The 14,185-nt window shown below is 47.8% G+C and overlaps 1 protein-coding gene across 1 annotated transcript; it reads left to right on the top strand.

The window, feature by feature from the left end:
- Window positions 1-36: 36 nt before the first annotated feature.
- CAP1 (cyclase associated actin cytoskeleton regulatory protein 1) lies at window positions 37-14,127 on the top strand. Its single transcript, XM_068917348.1, has 13 exons — window positions 37-137; window positions 5,467-5,579; window positions 6,030-6,130; window positions 6,783-6,860; window positions 8,757-8,900; window positions 9,001-9,086; window positions 9,630-9,735; window positions 9,846-10,023; window positions 10,733-10,920; window positions 11,128-11,251; window positions 11,353-11,435; window positions 11,981-12,124; window positions 12,697-14,127. Exons 2-13 carry the CDS (start codon window positions 5,486-5,488, stop codon window positions 12,778-12,780), a joined length of 1,410 nt encoding a protein of 469 aa, XP_068773449.1. The 5' UTR covers window positions 37-137; window positions 5,467-5,485; the 3' UTR covers window positions 12,781-14,127.
- The last annotated feature ends 58 nt before the right edge of the window (window positions 14,128-14,185 follow it).

Genomic DNA, 14,185 nt, shown 5'->3' with positions numbered 1-14,185 from the left:
CGCCAATCCCGGGGCTCCGCCCGGTCCGCGCCGCGCCGCGCGCACTTCCGGCGCGCGGGGCGGGGGCCGGAAGCGGCGGGCGCGGGGTTTGCTGGGCGGCGCCGGGCGGAAGCGGAGAGCGAGAGCGCGGCGCGGAGGTGAGCGCGGCGGTGGCGGCCCCGGTCCCGGCCCCGGCCCTGCTCCCAGCCCCGGCCCGGCCCGGCCCGGCGGGGGGGCGCCGCTCCGCTCCGCCCCCGGGGCCGTGCTGGCTGGCGGGCGGGCGGGCCTTGCCCCGGGGGCGGCGGGAGGCCGGGATCGGACCGGACCGGGCCGGGCCGGGCCGGGCCGGGCGGGGGAGATTCCGTCCGGCTCTGCCGCGCCGGTAACCGGATTAAAGCGGGCGGTTTCGAGTCGTTCCGCCCAGCGGCAGCGAGCGTGGGTGAAAGGCGTCGCTCGCTGCGGGCGGCTCGGGGCGGTTTCCGTTACCTGCGGCGGGCGGGGGCGGCCGCCGGTCAGTGCAGCGCTTCCCCGGCGGCCGGCGCTCGGGTGTCGGGGCTTGGCCGGCGTCGCCGTGGGGCCGGCGGCCGCGGCGGAGGGCTGCGCCGCCGCGGTCGTGCCGCTGAAGGGGAGTTGGGCCCCGCCTGCCCCTGCGCTGCCCGCAGCCCGGAGCCCTGGGCGTGCGGGCGGCTGCCCGGCCCCCGGCGGCTGGCCGCGGCCTTCGTGCCTCGGTTCGGGCCTGTGCGCCCGGGACGCGACGAGCAGGCAGGTCGGGGAGCGAGCCGGGCCTGTAGCTTGGCGGGGCTGGCGGTCCCCCGTGACTCAGGCGGGCAGTGGAGGCGTGCTCGAGTCACGTCTCCAGTCTTCACCTCCAGGAGTGCTTTGTCTGCAGCCTCAGGCAAGGATGTTTCTGTAGCAAGGACCAGTTTGTCCATCAGAACGCCAGGGGCTCTTTACATATTGCTGTGTTGGGGTTTTTTTTTTTTTTTTCTCTGTAGTCTATTGCTGACATTTCTGTTTACCTATTACATCTTGGTGGTGAATAGGACAGGGTCGTGGGACAAACTGGTTGCCTTGGTTTTCTGTGGCAGTGAAATGAAAAAAAATGATAGAGACGTTTCATGCATCAAGTCACAGGATTTTGCACATCAGGTTCTGGAAGTCATTGGTAGCTGGGCTGTAGATGCACATCACTGGACAACTGTGAAGCAGCAGCATTGAGAAACTGCTGTATCCCATTTCTCTTCCTACAGAACCACCTACAAAAAAGTAGAATGTGTCCTAAGGCGATCCTCGTGTTTCCAGAATATTGCTGAGCTTTCTGAAAGCCCCAAATACCCCTTATTTTTCATGTAACAAACTTCAGCCCAGCAGCTTCTGCTTGAGCAGGCACGGCTCAGGAGAGATGCCGACAAGGGTCGGAGCTCTGGATTCCTGATAGAGAGCTTGTATGGTATCCAATTTAGCTTAGATTTGAGATCCTTAGTTACTTCCCTGGTGGACTCATCGTCCTGACTGGGGAATGGAAATGAAAGAGGACAGTAAGTCTGGCAAGTGCAAATCTCCTATTTTGTGTAATTGTGATGAAGAAGGAGTCCTCATGTTTGCTCTAGTGGAGTAAAGTGCTACTTTTAACCTCTCTTAATGTCTGGGTAAACATGCCAAATAACGTTTTTTAACAACTTCAGTAGGCTTTGTTATTTGGGAGAGCTTAAATAGGGTCCAGATGGATTTTTCTTTCTTTTTTTTAAAGCAGTCTTAGTTTTCTAAACAAAGTTGAGCTGAAATACCAGGAGTAGGCACCGTGGGTTCTGGACCAGCATCAACAAATATTGCTGTACTATAAACAGCAGAAATTTCTGTCTTGGCAGCTTTTGGGACTACCAATAGCTGTCTTGTATTCGTTTCTAGCCCTGACAACTCACTCTAAAATCAGTCCTTTGAGTCCTGTCTTGCTTCAAATGATTCTTCACTCAGTCAGCTGAACTGTTTTAGAACAAAATAATTGTTTGGGCTTTTGGAAGATATAAATGCTTGAAATCATCTGGTAGCTGATCCCCTGGGATAGTGCAATGTCAGTTCAGAAATAAACTGTGGTATGTTCTTAATTTAGTTGTCCCATCTTTATTTCTTTTGACTGTAGAAACAGGAAGTAGCTGATGCACATTTCATGTTGTTGACAGCAATTTGTCAGGCTTCACAAAAACTGAATCCGAACCGAGGTGCGAGTCTGCTCTAACACTAGCGTTCATTTCTTCTAAAATCTCTGAATGAGGACTCAGGTTAGGGTACTGTCTTGGGCAACCAGGTGAATTTTATTTATGCAGTTTTTTTGAGGACTTGTTCACTCCTCTGAGGAGCAGCCTTTGGCTGACTGCTGAGGAACATGCCGACTCCTTGATGTTCTCTAAACGGGAAGCTCCTCTTACTGTGTTGTTGTACAGGATTGGCTTTGGATTAACGAGCGTTTTTACAAATGAAATCCTTTCTCTTTATTGCTCTGGTCAGTATTAAGCAGACTAGTTATAAGGGAAAGCCAGTTGTATGTACCGCTATGTTGAAAGCCATGTTCCCAAGGCTTGACAGAAATAAAGGTTAGTTAATAGATTAACCGAATGTGCTATGAAAATGAATAGACTTGCTTACCTAGAGTGAAACGCACAAATGTTTTGCTGCAAGTTCATAACTTCTGCTCCGTTGGTAATCAAAGTTCAATTGAATTTAAAGAAGACCTAGATTTAAATCCTGCATTACAGTCCCAAAAGGGAGAGCTTCATCTAAACTCCAGTTCTGTCATCTGGAGAACTCTAACCCCTGCTGCATGACATAACTTGAAAACCTTTCTCCGTTTATCCTGAGTACAAAACAATGCACTGGACAAAAATGACCCTTAAATGACCTATATGTCTCCTTTTCCTGTTTAAAGAAGGCAAATAAGATCTTGCTATATATACTTTACTAAGATACTAAGATCCCTGAAGTGCAGTTACTGACAAAGTTTACATTCTAAGTGTTCAACAGACAAAACGCTATTTAGATATAGCCCAAGCAGGTGTCTTGTGTGTGGGTGTTGTGCGTTTCCCGCCCCCCCCCCCCCCCCCGCAAAGTATATGTCAGGCTTTCTGGATTGCAGGCTCTTGCTGTTGATGCTGGGTAGATTCTTGCCTGTAAAACTAAATATTTATATTTCACGCAGACTGGGTTTGTGGATAGTAGAAAGAGCTGCATCTATGACCAGAGAGCATAGTAAGGGTGAGCCAGGATAGATGTAGTGAGGAGTGACTGCGGTATAGCTGCCTGCTGTAGGACATTGCGTTGTCTGTACTTAATTCTGATTTCACTTTACCAAATTATTTTTCTTGAAAGTTGTCCTTACGCTGTCCATCAAACAAATTAAAATGATTTCACCGTCTGTCAGACAGTACTAGATTTCCAAAAGAAAACTCACTGAGGGCCCCAGAAAGATCTGTCAAGCGGCAAGGAGAATGAATTTCAAGGAGCAGTTTCTTTTTAAAGGACGTTAATCCCAACAGCGTATCTAGGACTAATGCTATATGTTCCTCACAGTACAGGCCCACAACAGCATGTTTTATTCCTCAGGGTAGGAAGCTACTTTCCATCTGGACTTTCTGGTTTGTAATCCTGATTTGCAGTGCAGTTTGAGACTCGGTAATGGGGCTGATCAGATTAGAGTCTCATATGGAATGTGGTGGGGATCAGTGGTGCAGAATAGCAGCTTTGTCCGCCCAGTGCTCAGTAAAGCTGGTGTCCTTTCTGAAACCCCTGCACTGAACCCCTGTGCCTGCAGCTTGCTGCACTCTCAAAGAACAGGGAAGCATCCTTAGCAGGTGGCTCTCTAAAAAAAGCGTTCCTTTAGCGTGCTGGGAGCGGGGGAGGCAGAGCCTTGCTCTTGGCTGCACGCCTACTTGTAGACGTGAGCCCCATTCTGGATACGTCGTCTTCAGCTGAAGCAGAGCACTTGGATCCTGTGGTCAGGGTTTCTACATTATGCAGAACAAAAAAAGAGGTATTCATTACTGTTGATTATATATGTGACCGCCCACAAGTTTCAGCCTCTCTAAACTTTTTGCATCTGGAATCCATCCAGTAACTGCTGTCCAGTTCTGTGCAAAATATCTCCTCTGGTTTGCTGTTGCACAGAGGAGGAAACTGCTCTCTTCCTTTTGGGGGGGCCTTCCCCCCTTGCACCACAGCATTGCTTCTCCTGATGCAAACAGGAGAGAGAGGAGTGGAAAATGACCTTGTTTGTCTTGTGACATCAGTGCTGCTCATGACTAATGCTGGATCTGCCCCACGTCTTCTGGAAGTCAGGCGAAAATGTGGACTTTAGAGCAGGGCTGAGAAGGCTTGCGAGCAAAAGCAGAACAGCCGTTAGAATTCAGAGTTTCGTTTCTGAGGGGAGATCTAGTCTTGGTTCGTGTTCGCAGCTGGATAAACCCTTTTGGGTATGCCAGGGAATGTGCTGGGAAGAACATTCTCCTTCAGGCAAGGTTTTGAGCTTTTGCAGGCTCTTGCAATAAGAGGGAAGCTCAGTTCAGGCCATAATCGTGATTCATGTTGTAAAATGTTTCAACGACTGGCGATAAGATAAAAATGCAATTGGTGGATTGCTGCTCCCTCCCTACATTCCCTGTGCATTAGTGTGCTTAGGGGGTGACTTGTCTTGCTCCTTAGTGCTGAGTCTCTGCAAAGCAGAAATTAACGGAAAGTTTATATTACATTTAACTTTTCCAGATGAGAAGCTTAAAATGACTTATGTGCCTAAATCGCTTTCCCGTGCAATACTTGCTTGCAGAGTAGGTTCTGCAGTCTACATATGAAAGCCTGTAGGAGGAGCGTACGAACAGGGGCATATTGTTGCAGAAGCAGCTATGCATTCTTAGTTTGCACAGCTGCCTGTCTTGGCATGTGCCTGAGTGGCTCAGTTTGCACAAAGATGCTCTGGACTGTGGTGATGTCTCTAGGTGGAATTCAAGACTCCCAAGAGTTGCCTGTGGATGTATTTGAAGAATCAAAACCACCAGTTCTAACATGAAGCGCGGTGAAATCCTTCTAGTGAAGCAGTTTTGTTTGACTTGCTATATGGTCGTATTTGGGACTTTGGCCAGTAATTAACTGCAGTAAGATTCTCTGCAGGCTTTTGCTTTATTGAGTGGTGTCAATATAAGGTTAGAAGACGAACTGTGTTAATATCCTAATAAGTACCTACAGCAGCGTAGAAACTATATGGCCATTATGGATTGACTGTGGCCCTAGAAAGTGGCCGTGTGCATGGCTACTGCATAATCAGAACGCCTCTGCTAATGTGAGGCTACCCTGTCATCCATCATTGGGGTGCAGACCTAGGCAGAAATGCTTCTCCTGGAACTGGCAGAGCTTGTACCAGACAGCTGATAAGCCCTCTTGAATATTTGGCATATGGTTTTCATACTGTCAGAGGATGCGAATAATAGTAGTCCGTCTGTGCAGGTTGTGAACAGTGGTAGATATGGAAAGACTGGTTGAACGGTTGGAGAAGGCTGTGGAGCGCCTGGAGGTGGTGTGCCAAGGACCTGGCATGTGTGGAGATGATACTTCCAAAGGTAAGGCCCCAGCTGCAACTCCCCTCACCAGCAGGGTCACCCACAGCAGTCCCTGGGCCGAAGCGTCAGCCGGGCAGTATTGCGATGTCAGACAACAGCAGTACCTGTTGCAGAGCAGCCGGTGCTCATGCAGTACGTGCAAAGAGCTGTTATGTGAACTGGCTGTATGCAGCGGGGAAATGAGTTGCACAGCAGATACTGCGCAAATGCAAGGAGGCCTGTGGTTACCATCCTGCTAAGAAAGGAACTTCCTGTGGCTGCAGCACTTCCCTTGTCTGCGTTTAGCTGTGTGCTTCAGGACGAGCCTTGTGCGTTCCATTGATGTGACCGTGGGAGACAGTTCAATGAGAAGTGGGTGGGCGGTGTAGCCCAGGAGCACAGTGTGCCTGAGTGCTTCCAGCTTAGGATCCCACCGGCAGCAATACCCATGCTGTGATTCCTTCTCTGCAGGAGTGGCGCAGTATGTGCAGGCTTTCGATGCTCTTCTAGCTGGCCCTGTAGCTGAATACATCAAGATCAGCAAAGAAGTTGGTGGGGATGTGCAGAAGCATGTAAGGATTCACTTTCTTCTCCCTCTGCTCTAAATAGATACTGCTTATCCTTCAGGAGATTTAAAGGCCAAGTGTGCTGTCAGTGTTTGTAGTCCTTTAGCACTTTTTTCTAGGATGTTAATAATCCCTTGGCATTCAAGACAGATGCAGATGCCCAGATTACCTCTAGTAGATTGCCACGTACATATGCTATGCGTCTAGCCCCTTTGAAGCAGTTAGGCGCCTAGCTCTCTTTACAGACTTTGGCGCATGCCTTTAGGAGACATGTAAACTATCCAATCACAGAGCTGTTAAGTTCTTGTTGGTTTTCCCTGAGGATAGCTGTCTCCAAGAATATGCACAGCTATCAGAAGGAGAAACTGATTACACATGTCGGCTTGCCCGCCTTCACAACCATAAGCAAGTCAGAAGGATGATGTTGCCTAGACTAGCAGCATGTTCTCTTTGTGTGGAGTTAATTATAGCAGCCCTTTGGACAGCTAGGTAGCTAATATATAATGGTACATTTCCCAGCGTTTCAGATCAGTGTAACTGCTTTCTTACAGACTAGGAACTGGGGGCAGTGGGAGCTTAAATGACTCCATTAGCGTAATTGCACTGGGTACCTGTGATGAAGCAAGGGAAGATCTCTCACGTTTCTCTTTATGCTCAGGCTGAGATGGTTCACGCAGGCTTGATGAGCGAGCGGTCTCTTTTGGTGATAGCATCTCAACATCAGCAGCCGACAGAGGTAAGCCTGGAAAATCACTCACTGGAAACAATGTATGCTCTTATTTCAGAGCGGGGGATAACTGCAAATGTAGGGGAATCTGGGCCATTATAGTTGCTTCAAAGGAGGAACCAGACTAGGCCTGGAGACCCGCACTTGCTGAAAGTGTGGCCTGTGCTGGGTGCTCATCCAACTCCTATGCAGAATTCCAGAAGTTGATGCTTAGAGCTGCAGAACCAGCATTTTCCAGTAATTGGAGCAGCACGTTTTCTGTAACTGTGAAAGCAGCTTGTGCATATCATCTCACAGTTTGTATCTCAAGTTTCACCTGGCACCAATGCTGCACAATCACTGTTCCCCAAGATGCAAGCCACAGACAAGAACCTGTCTGAGACAGGAGCCACAATGTGATCTCTGTAGAGTGTGCTTTTCATTACGTGATGCTAATACATCTTCAAGCATTAAACAGATTCCTTCTGCAATAGAGTAGACATTTGTCTCCCCTGAATGGTGTCCGAATAATAGCTAGGCTTTTAGGATTGATTTGTCCTTAGTGAGTAATTTAACACTTTTTCTTAGCCTGCCACTTCTCAGCAGGATGCGAGTGACTGAGAATCTGATCCCAAGTGCATTGGCATTTCCCTGCTGAGAAGTGATTTGCCTGAGCAACAGGATCCCACCCTTTTTTTTTGTAGTTATTCTCTGACTCAGTTGTGGCTTCTACTGTTACGCTGTGGTAGCTGGATTTCTGCGCTACTTTGCTTTTCACTGTAAAATATGTCTGTGTCTTTTTCCCCAAACTAGGCACTGGAAGACTGTTTATCTTTAACCAGGCTTGCTAGGATGCTGCTCTGCATAGCCTTCAGCCTGAGAATCTGCTTATAAATTCCACTGACATTATTTAAATAAAGGATTATGAACAGACAACAACCTTAATCCAGTATAGGTCTTTGTGCAGGCTGTCCAGCAAGAGTCTAGTCAGTTCTGAAGTAGCCAGGTTAAAATGCTGAATGCGTGAACTCTCACTGCTTATGTTTGTTGAGGGGTTGGGTGGGGATTTCCCACGTTAGGATGGAGCTTCTCAAAGTGTAGCCTGGACGGTCATTCTAGCTCTCAATGTTTTCATCTAAGTGGAGGAGGAGACAGCAAAAGAAAAAAATCAAGATAAGCAAAGCTTGGTTTTTAAAACCTAACTTTATCCCTCATTCCTGCCATCACCAGGAGAGGGACTTTCTGATCTGAAAGGAAAGGAAAGTGGCCCAAGAAGCATCTCTTGAAATTTGTAATGGGCTGCTCTGACCTCAGAAGACTTCTAAGCACTTGCATTCAGGTTTCCAAGTAGACAACACCCAGGACAATCTTTTTTTGTCATCCAAAAATTAAAAGCTTGGACTGATTTGAGGAGTAATTTGAATCCTGAAGTCCAGACATCATCTCTGTTTTGATGGGGTGAGTTGAGAACTTGCTGGGACTCAGATTATGATGCCAGCTGTAGATCCCAAGCTGCAAAATCCCACATAGCACTTCCTTTCTGTGAGCATTTACAAAGGAGAGGAAAATTTTGAAAAACTGCCTTAGAACTAAAGGATCCAGGAGAGGCAAATGCTATTTCTAGCCTCATTACTAACAAGCTTTGTCAGTGTCTCTTGGATTGTACATGAGTCACAGTTCTTGGCATATTCCCACGGTACCGATCCGGCTGGACTATTACTTCAGCCCTAGAGAAGCTGGACTGTGGGACTGACCTTGACTTGTGCAGGGGGTCATGTCTAGATGGGAGCTGTACAGGAACTTGTGCCAGTTGGAATCTTTCTCAGAACGACCATCATTTCAGGCAAAACCGCCCATGAAGACGTGCTGCTGTTCTAGAGCGCAGTGCTAACGCTCTTAATTGTTACTGCCTTTATTGTCTTGCAGAGTAAGCTGTCAACACTTCTGAAACCAATTTCAGAGCAAATCCAGGTGGTGCAAAACTTCAGGGAGAAGAACCGTGGTAGCAAACTGTTCAATCACTTATCAGCTGTCAGTGAGAGCATCCCAGCCCTGGGCTGGGTGGCCATGGTAAGAACTGCACTGGAAAGTGGTTTCCTTGGGCCGGCAGGAAAAGCCTGGCTCTCTGGTGCCTCAGCTGCTCTGTGCCAACGTGTTCTTTCTTCTTTAGGCTCCAAAGCCTGGCCCTTATGTGAAGGAAATGACTGATGCTGCCATGTTTTATACCAACCGGATCCTTAAGGAGTACAAGGATGTGTAAGTTCACCTTCTCTCTTAAAGATATAATTGAACCCAGCTAACGGGGTGTGCAGAGCCTACTCCAATCTGTAACCACAGCTGCCTTGATCTTAGCTTTGTTCTTCTTTTTAAAGGTTGGGTATGTTTATAAAGCCTTGCTTAGCTGTTTTTTTCCTGATTCTTATGGCTAAGATTGCTTGTATTCATATCGCAGCTTGAATCTCTGGTAGCAAATGCATGGCTTTTCCTGTCTTGGCATCACCTGGTGATGGTCTGAACTGCTTCCCAAGGCAGCAAGATGCATCTCAGGAATGGGTCGTTAAAATTACCAGACCCCTCAATTAACCTGGGGTATGGAGCAGGCCTGTGGCCTTCCACCTGCAGGTATAAGATGATTATTGAAGTCGGAACTTAGTGCTGGAGATGTGAGACTGCTGTGCTTGTCCAGCTGAGCCTTGCCTGCAGGCTGAGAGGTGGAAAGACAGAAGGATCTGTTCATAGTCCATAGGTTTTGATGGTAAATGTGCCTTTTCGCTCCTCGTGGTCTCTTTGTATCCTCAGAGATAAAAAGCAAGTGGACTGGGTGAAAGCTTATCTGAGTATCTGGACAGAGCTGCAGGCCTATATCAAAGAGTATCACACCACAGGGCTGACTTGGAGCAAAACAGTAAGTGTTGGCTACGTCTGCAGGAGCCTCTTGGAAAATGAGTGTTGCGTGACTGTTGCAGCAGATGTGGAGCTTGTGCAATCACCTTTCCTCTTGCTGGCCTTTTACAGGGTCCAGTAGCAACAGAAGGGGCTAATGTGCTGTGTGCGCCCCCAGGTGGGGCTGCGCCTCCCCCACCGGGCCCTCCTCCCCCACCTGCTCCTGCCCCCGCGAGCGCCAGCACAGACACCTCTGCCTCTCGCTCAGCGCTGTTCGCCCAGATCAATCGGGGAGAAGACATCACCTCCAGTAGGTGGAAGTAGCTAGCAGAGGGTGGGCTGCCGTGAGCGAGGATGTGCGCGCGAGTACTGTTGTGCTGTGAATCCTGAAAGACTGGCTTTTTTGATTCCTCACTTGTTGCCATCCATGAATACACCCGTGTAGAACGTACGCTGGCAACAACAAAAGATCATCTGCTCTGAGTATGAGGCTAGGAGCCACAAGCAGTCCTGAGACAATTCACAAGGACAAAGGGAGCACATCTGACTTACCATTCTCAGCCTCATCTGTCAGGTGTAGCAAGAGATTAGTGTATAGCTGGGATGAGGAGAGAGGGAGCTCTTCAGTTGCATGCACATCTCAAGTATAGAAGGTGCAATTTTTCATGTATTCATGTCTGAACAAAACTTGCCCTTTTTGTGTGCCACCTGGTTAGCACATCAGGAAGGATGTGAAGCAAAGGTGAGGTGCTTAGCTCAAGACTTTTTCCAACTGCAGAGTGGAACAGCTGGGACCTTCTGGTTCTACAGCACATCTTGTTTTCATTAATATTGAAGTGTTTCTGGCTCCCTCTTTCAATAGCTGTCACTCATGCTTGGGTTCCAGTTAGGGCCAGCCTCAAGAGCTGATTTGTATTCTGAAAAACATTAGCATGCTGATCACTGTAATCACTGATGTCTGGTGTCTGTGAAACTGCATTATGAGGAGGGCTGGAGCTCAGGTTTGGTTTCTTTTGCAGGCCTGAGACATGTTTCAGATGACATGAAGACCCACAAGAATCCAGCACTGAAGAACCAAGGGGGTCCTGTACGAAGCGGACCCAAACCTTTCACTGCTCCCAAACCAGCATGTAGCGGTAATCCCTCCACAAAAACCTCTCCAAAGGAACCTCCATTGCTAGAATTAGAGGGCAAAAAGTGGAGAGTGGTGAGTGCCTGACGTCAGCATGAGCGTGTGGGAGGGATGGGAACCTTACAGCAGGGAAGGAAGAAGGTCCCCTAAACACCTTTGTTGTAAAAGGCATCAGCCGGAAGGAATGTGCAGTTTACTTTTAAAGGGGGTCTGCTGTCCAACTGTTCATAGATTAATTGGTCTCTCCTCCAAGAATAAAGTGCACTTTCCTGGCCTTTTCAGGAAAACCAGGAGAATGCCACTAACCTGGTGATCAGCGACACAGAGTTGAAGCAAGTAGCATATGTTTTCAAGTGCACAAATAGTACACTCCAAGTCAAAGGCAAGATCAACTCTATCACCATCGGTAAGTGGAGCAACCCTCAAAATGCTTCTGCATGCTGATCTGCGTGCAGAAGGCTGAATCTGCAAAACCTTTTCGTGAGCTACTCTATCTTCTCCTTGCAGATAACTGTAAGAAGCTAGGTCTGGTGTTTGATGATGTGGTGGGCATCGTGGAGATCATAAACAGCAGGGACATTAAAGTTCAGGTGAGCGTCTGCAGCTTGCTGGCTGCCTGGGGTGTGAACACTGCACTATACAATGGGACATCTGTAGCGCCTGCTTTCAGTTGCATTCAAGAATGGGAATGTCCATCTGTGGAGAAAGGTCATGAAACCTCTTCTGACCTAAGGCTCTTCAGCCTCACCAGCCTAGCCCTTAAAGGCTTGAAATTTGTCTTGCTGAGCTGCTTCAGGGATCTAGATAAAAGATCAGTCTGCGAGGTGGGCAGTGGATCTGACTGCTCAAGTAAGAGGCCAGCAGCAGAATCTTACTCTGATTCCAGCGTTGGTACCTGATACGTGATGGGTGACTTGCCTGGTTTTCACTTTAGTTTTGTTCTGAAGAGACCAAAACAAGAAATAACCCTGGATTTTTGTCAAAGGTGGGAGTATGAGTTCAGTGTGTCGGGGTGGGAAGAGGGGTTTAAAGCCAAACAAACCTCTTGCCTTGAGGGCAACTGCAAAAGACAAATGTTGCGGTTGCCCAATTCAAGAGGATGCTCTTGTAACTGCTACTTTGACCAATCTGCTAGGTAATGGGTAAAGTGCCAACGATTTCCATCAACAAGACAGATGGCTGCCATGTTTATCTGAGCAAGAACTCCCTAGACTGCGAAATCGTCAGTGCCAAGTCATCAGAGATGAACGTCCTTATTCCCACGGAGGGCGGTGACTTTGTAAGTGTTGGTTTTCAAATCAGTGTGGAGGTCTGCCAGAGGTGGAGTAAAGCAGGACAGGATTCCTTGAGAGGCAGGAATTTGTAGTACTACACAGCATTTCAGTCCAAGTGATATCTCTTCCAGTATGTCTTGGAGGGGAAAGGATGTATATAAATAAGGAAGGATCCTTCTGGGTCTGCTATTTGATCTTGATGTTTGAGAAGTGTTAGGCAATGGGATGGCATTTGTTTTCACAAGGAGATCTTGGGGAAAAATCCAACTTTAGGGTCAAGAAAAAAAAATCGGTCTTCCCCCTCCACTGCCTTCCCTTTCTGAAGGGGAATCCTGCTGCTGACTGAGGAGCTGGCTATAAAGACGAGCCCTTGAGAAAAGGTTATGGCAGGGCATATTTTGAGCCCAGCTGGGAGTATCATAGTTACAATGAGGTCTGCAGTGATGATTCTAGACTGGGGACACAGCACATTTTTTTTTTTTTTAAAAGAAGAAAAAGTGCCTAAAGGAGTGGGAATACTTGCTTGTCTCAGTCATACACAGATTTTTGATGACAGATTTCTATTTTTACTCTCCAGACTGAATGCCCTGTCCCAGAACAGTTCAAGACAGTGTGGAACGGTCAGAAGTTGGTTACCACTGTGACAGAAATCGCTGGCTAAGCAGAAAAGCTCCAAGGCTCATGCCTTCCCCTGGCCCTGCTGTGGGACAAATCTGCTTTCAGATGATTCTCTTAGATTTCCTGTACCTTTCTGCTCTCAAACTGCTTCTCTTCTACCTGAGAGACACAGCTACCTGCCATCACTGAAATACCTCTGGCTGGGATTTGGTGGTGGTGGTGGTGGGTCAGTTATTGTCCACGTCTATTAGCAGGAAGGTTTTTTTTTTTTTCCCTCCCCTTGTCCAATCTAACTGCACCAATTGATCATGTCAGATTTTGAGTGAACTTCACAGCCAGTATTGGCAGTTGGCTTTCAGAGTGTTGTTTGGGTGGTGGTGTGTTTTTTTTTTTTTTTTTTAATTGCCTTTAAGCAAACTCTTCATGTGAGAGAAGAAAGCTGTCCCCTTTTTTTGAGTCAACAAATAACAGTGTCTAGGGTCCAGAGTACGCAGTTGCTATGGCAGATGTCTCAAGGATGCCCTGGAAGCTGCTAATTCCAGCTCTGTGTATTAATCACTGGCATTACAGGACATGGGAACAGTTTTGTTGGACCAAAGGCTGAGGACTTGGGCTGTAGCATTCCACCCTGACTTCCCGTTCATCATTCCTACTAGCTCAGTGTATTTCTGATTGTGCCATGACAGGAGGCTTTATATTAACTGGTGCCACAGGAAGACTGCAGTGGAGTGACTGCAGTAACCCTCCCCCAGCAGTCCAGCTGGAAGCTTGAGCTGAGCACCTTTCCATGAGCCCTCCACCCTCTAAAGGGAATCTTTGCCCCAGGGCTTCCTTCTCAGAGCAGCTGAACTCAGGTTCAGTCTTCCAGGACACTTCTCAACCTGTCCCCTTCTGCAGAGGAAGGGTCTCCTTCATTCCAGGGTCAATAGTGCAGTATAGTAAACATCTGAGTTGGAACAAGTTGGTTCATCACTCTTTCTCATTGGTGTTCAGTCACCATAGAGTGAAACTTCTCAATCTCCCCTTTCCCCTGTTGCTTGGCTCTTTACTTTGCGGGAGGCTTGCAGTCTCTGTTCCAGGGCCCTGGAGTAGAGCAATGAAGCTAAGACACAGTACTGTACTGACCTATACAGGGCGCTGCACGTGCTTTGACCTTCATGTTTCCAATGCCTCGGGTGGCATAAGCATATCTTAAAGGCATTTCCTCTGTAAAGTGTCAATGTTCTCTTTCTCTAGGACAAAACTTACAAAAAAATATGCAATTTTTTTATTTTGAGACTGTCCTGTGACTTGTACTTGTCTTCTCCTGAGGCTTGTGGAAAAACCTTTCTTATGTACTTGAGATTATACAGAAGATAGAATAAAGTTAATGCCAACTTGCTCATTATAATGGCTCTTGTTTAGTCTGCACAGAGATGTACAGGACCTCAGATAGGACAAGATGGCCC

This window comes from Struthio camelus, chromosome 23, assembly GCF_040807025.1.
Source record: "Struthio camelus isolate bStrCam1 chromosome 23, bStrCam1.hap1, whole genome shotgun sequence".
In the NCBI taxonomy this organism is placed as follows: Eukaryota; Metazoa; Chordata; class Aves; order Struthioniformes; family Struthionidae; genus Struthio; species Struthio camelus.
This window is presented reverse-complemented; position numbering and strand designations above follow the sequence as displayed.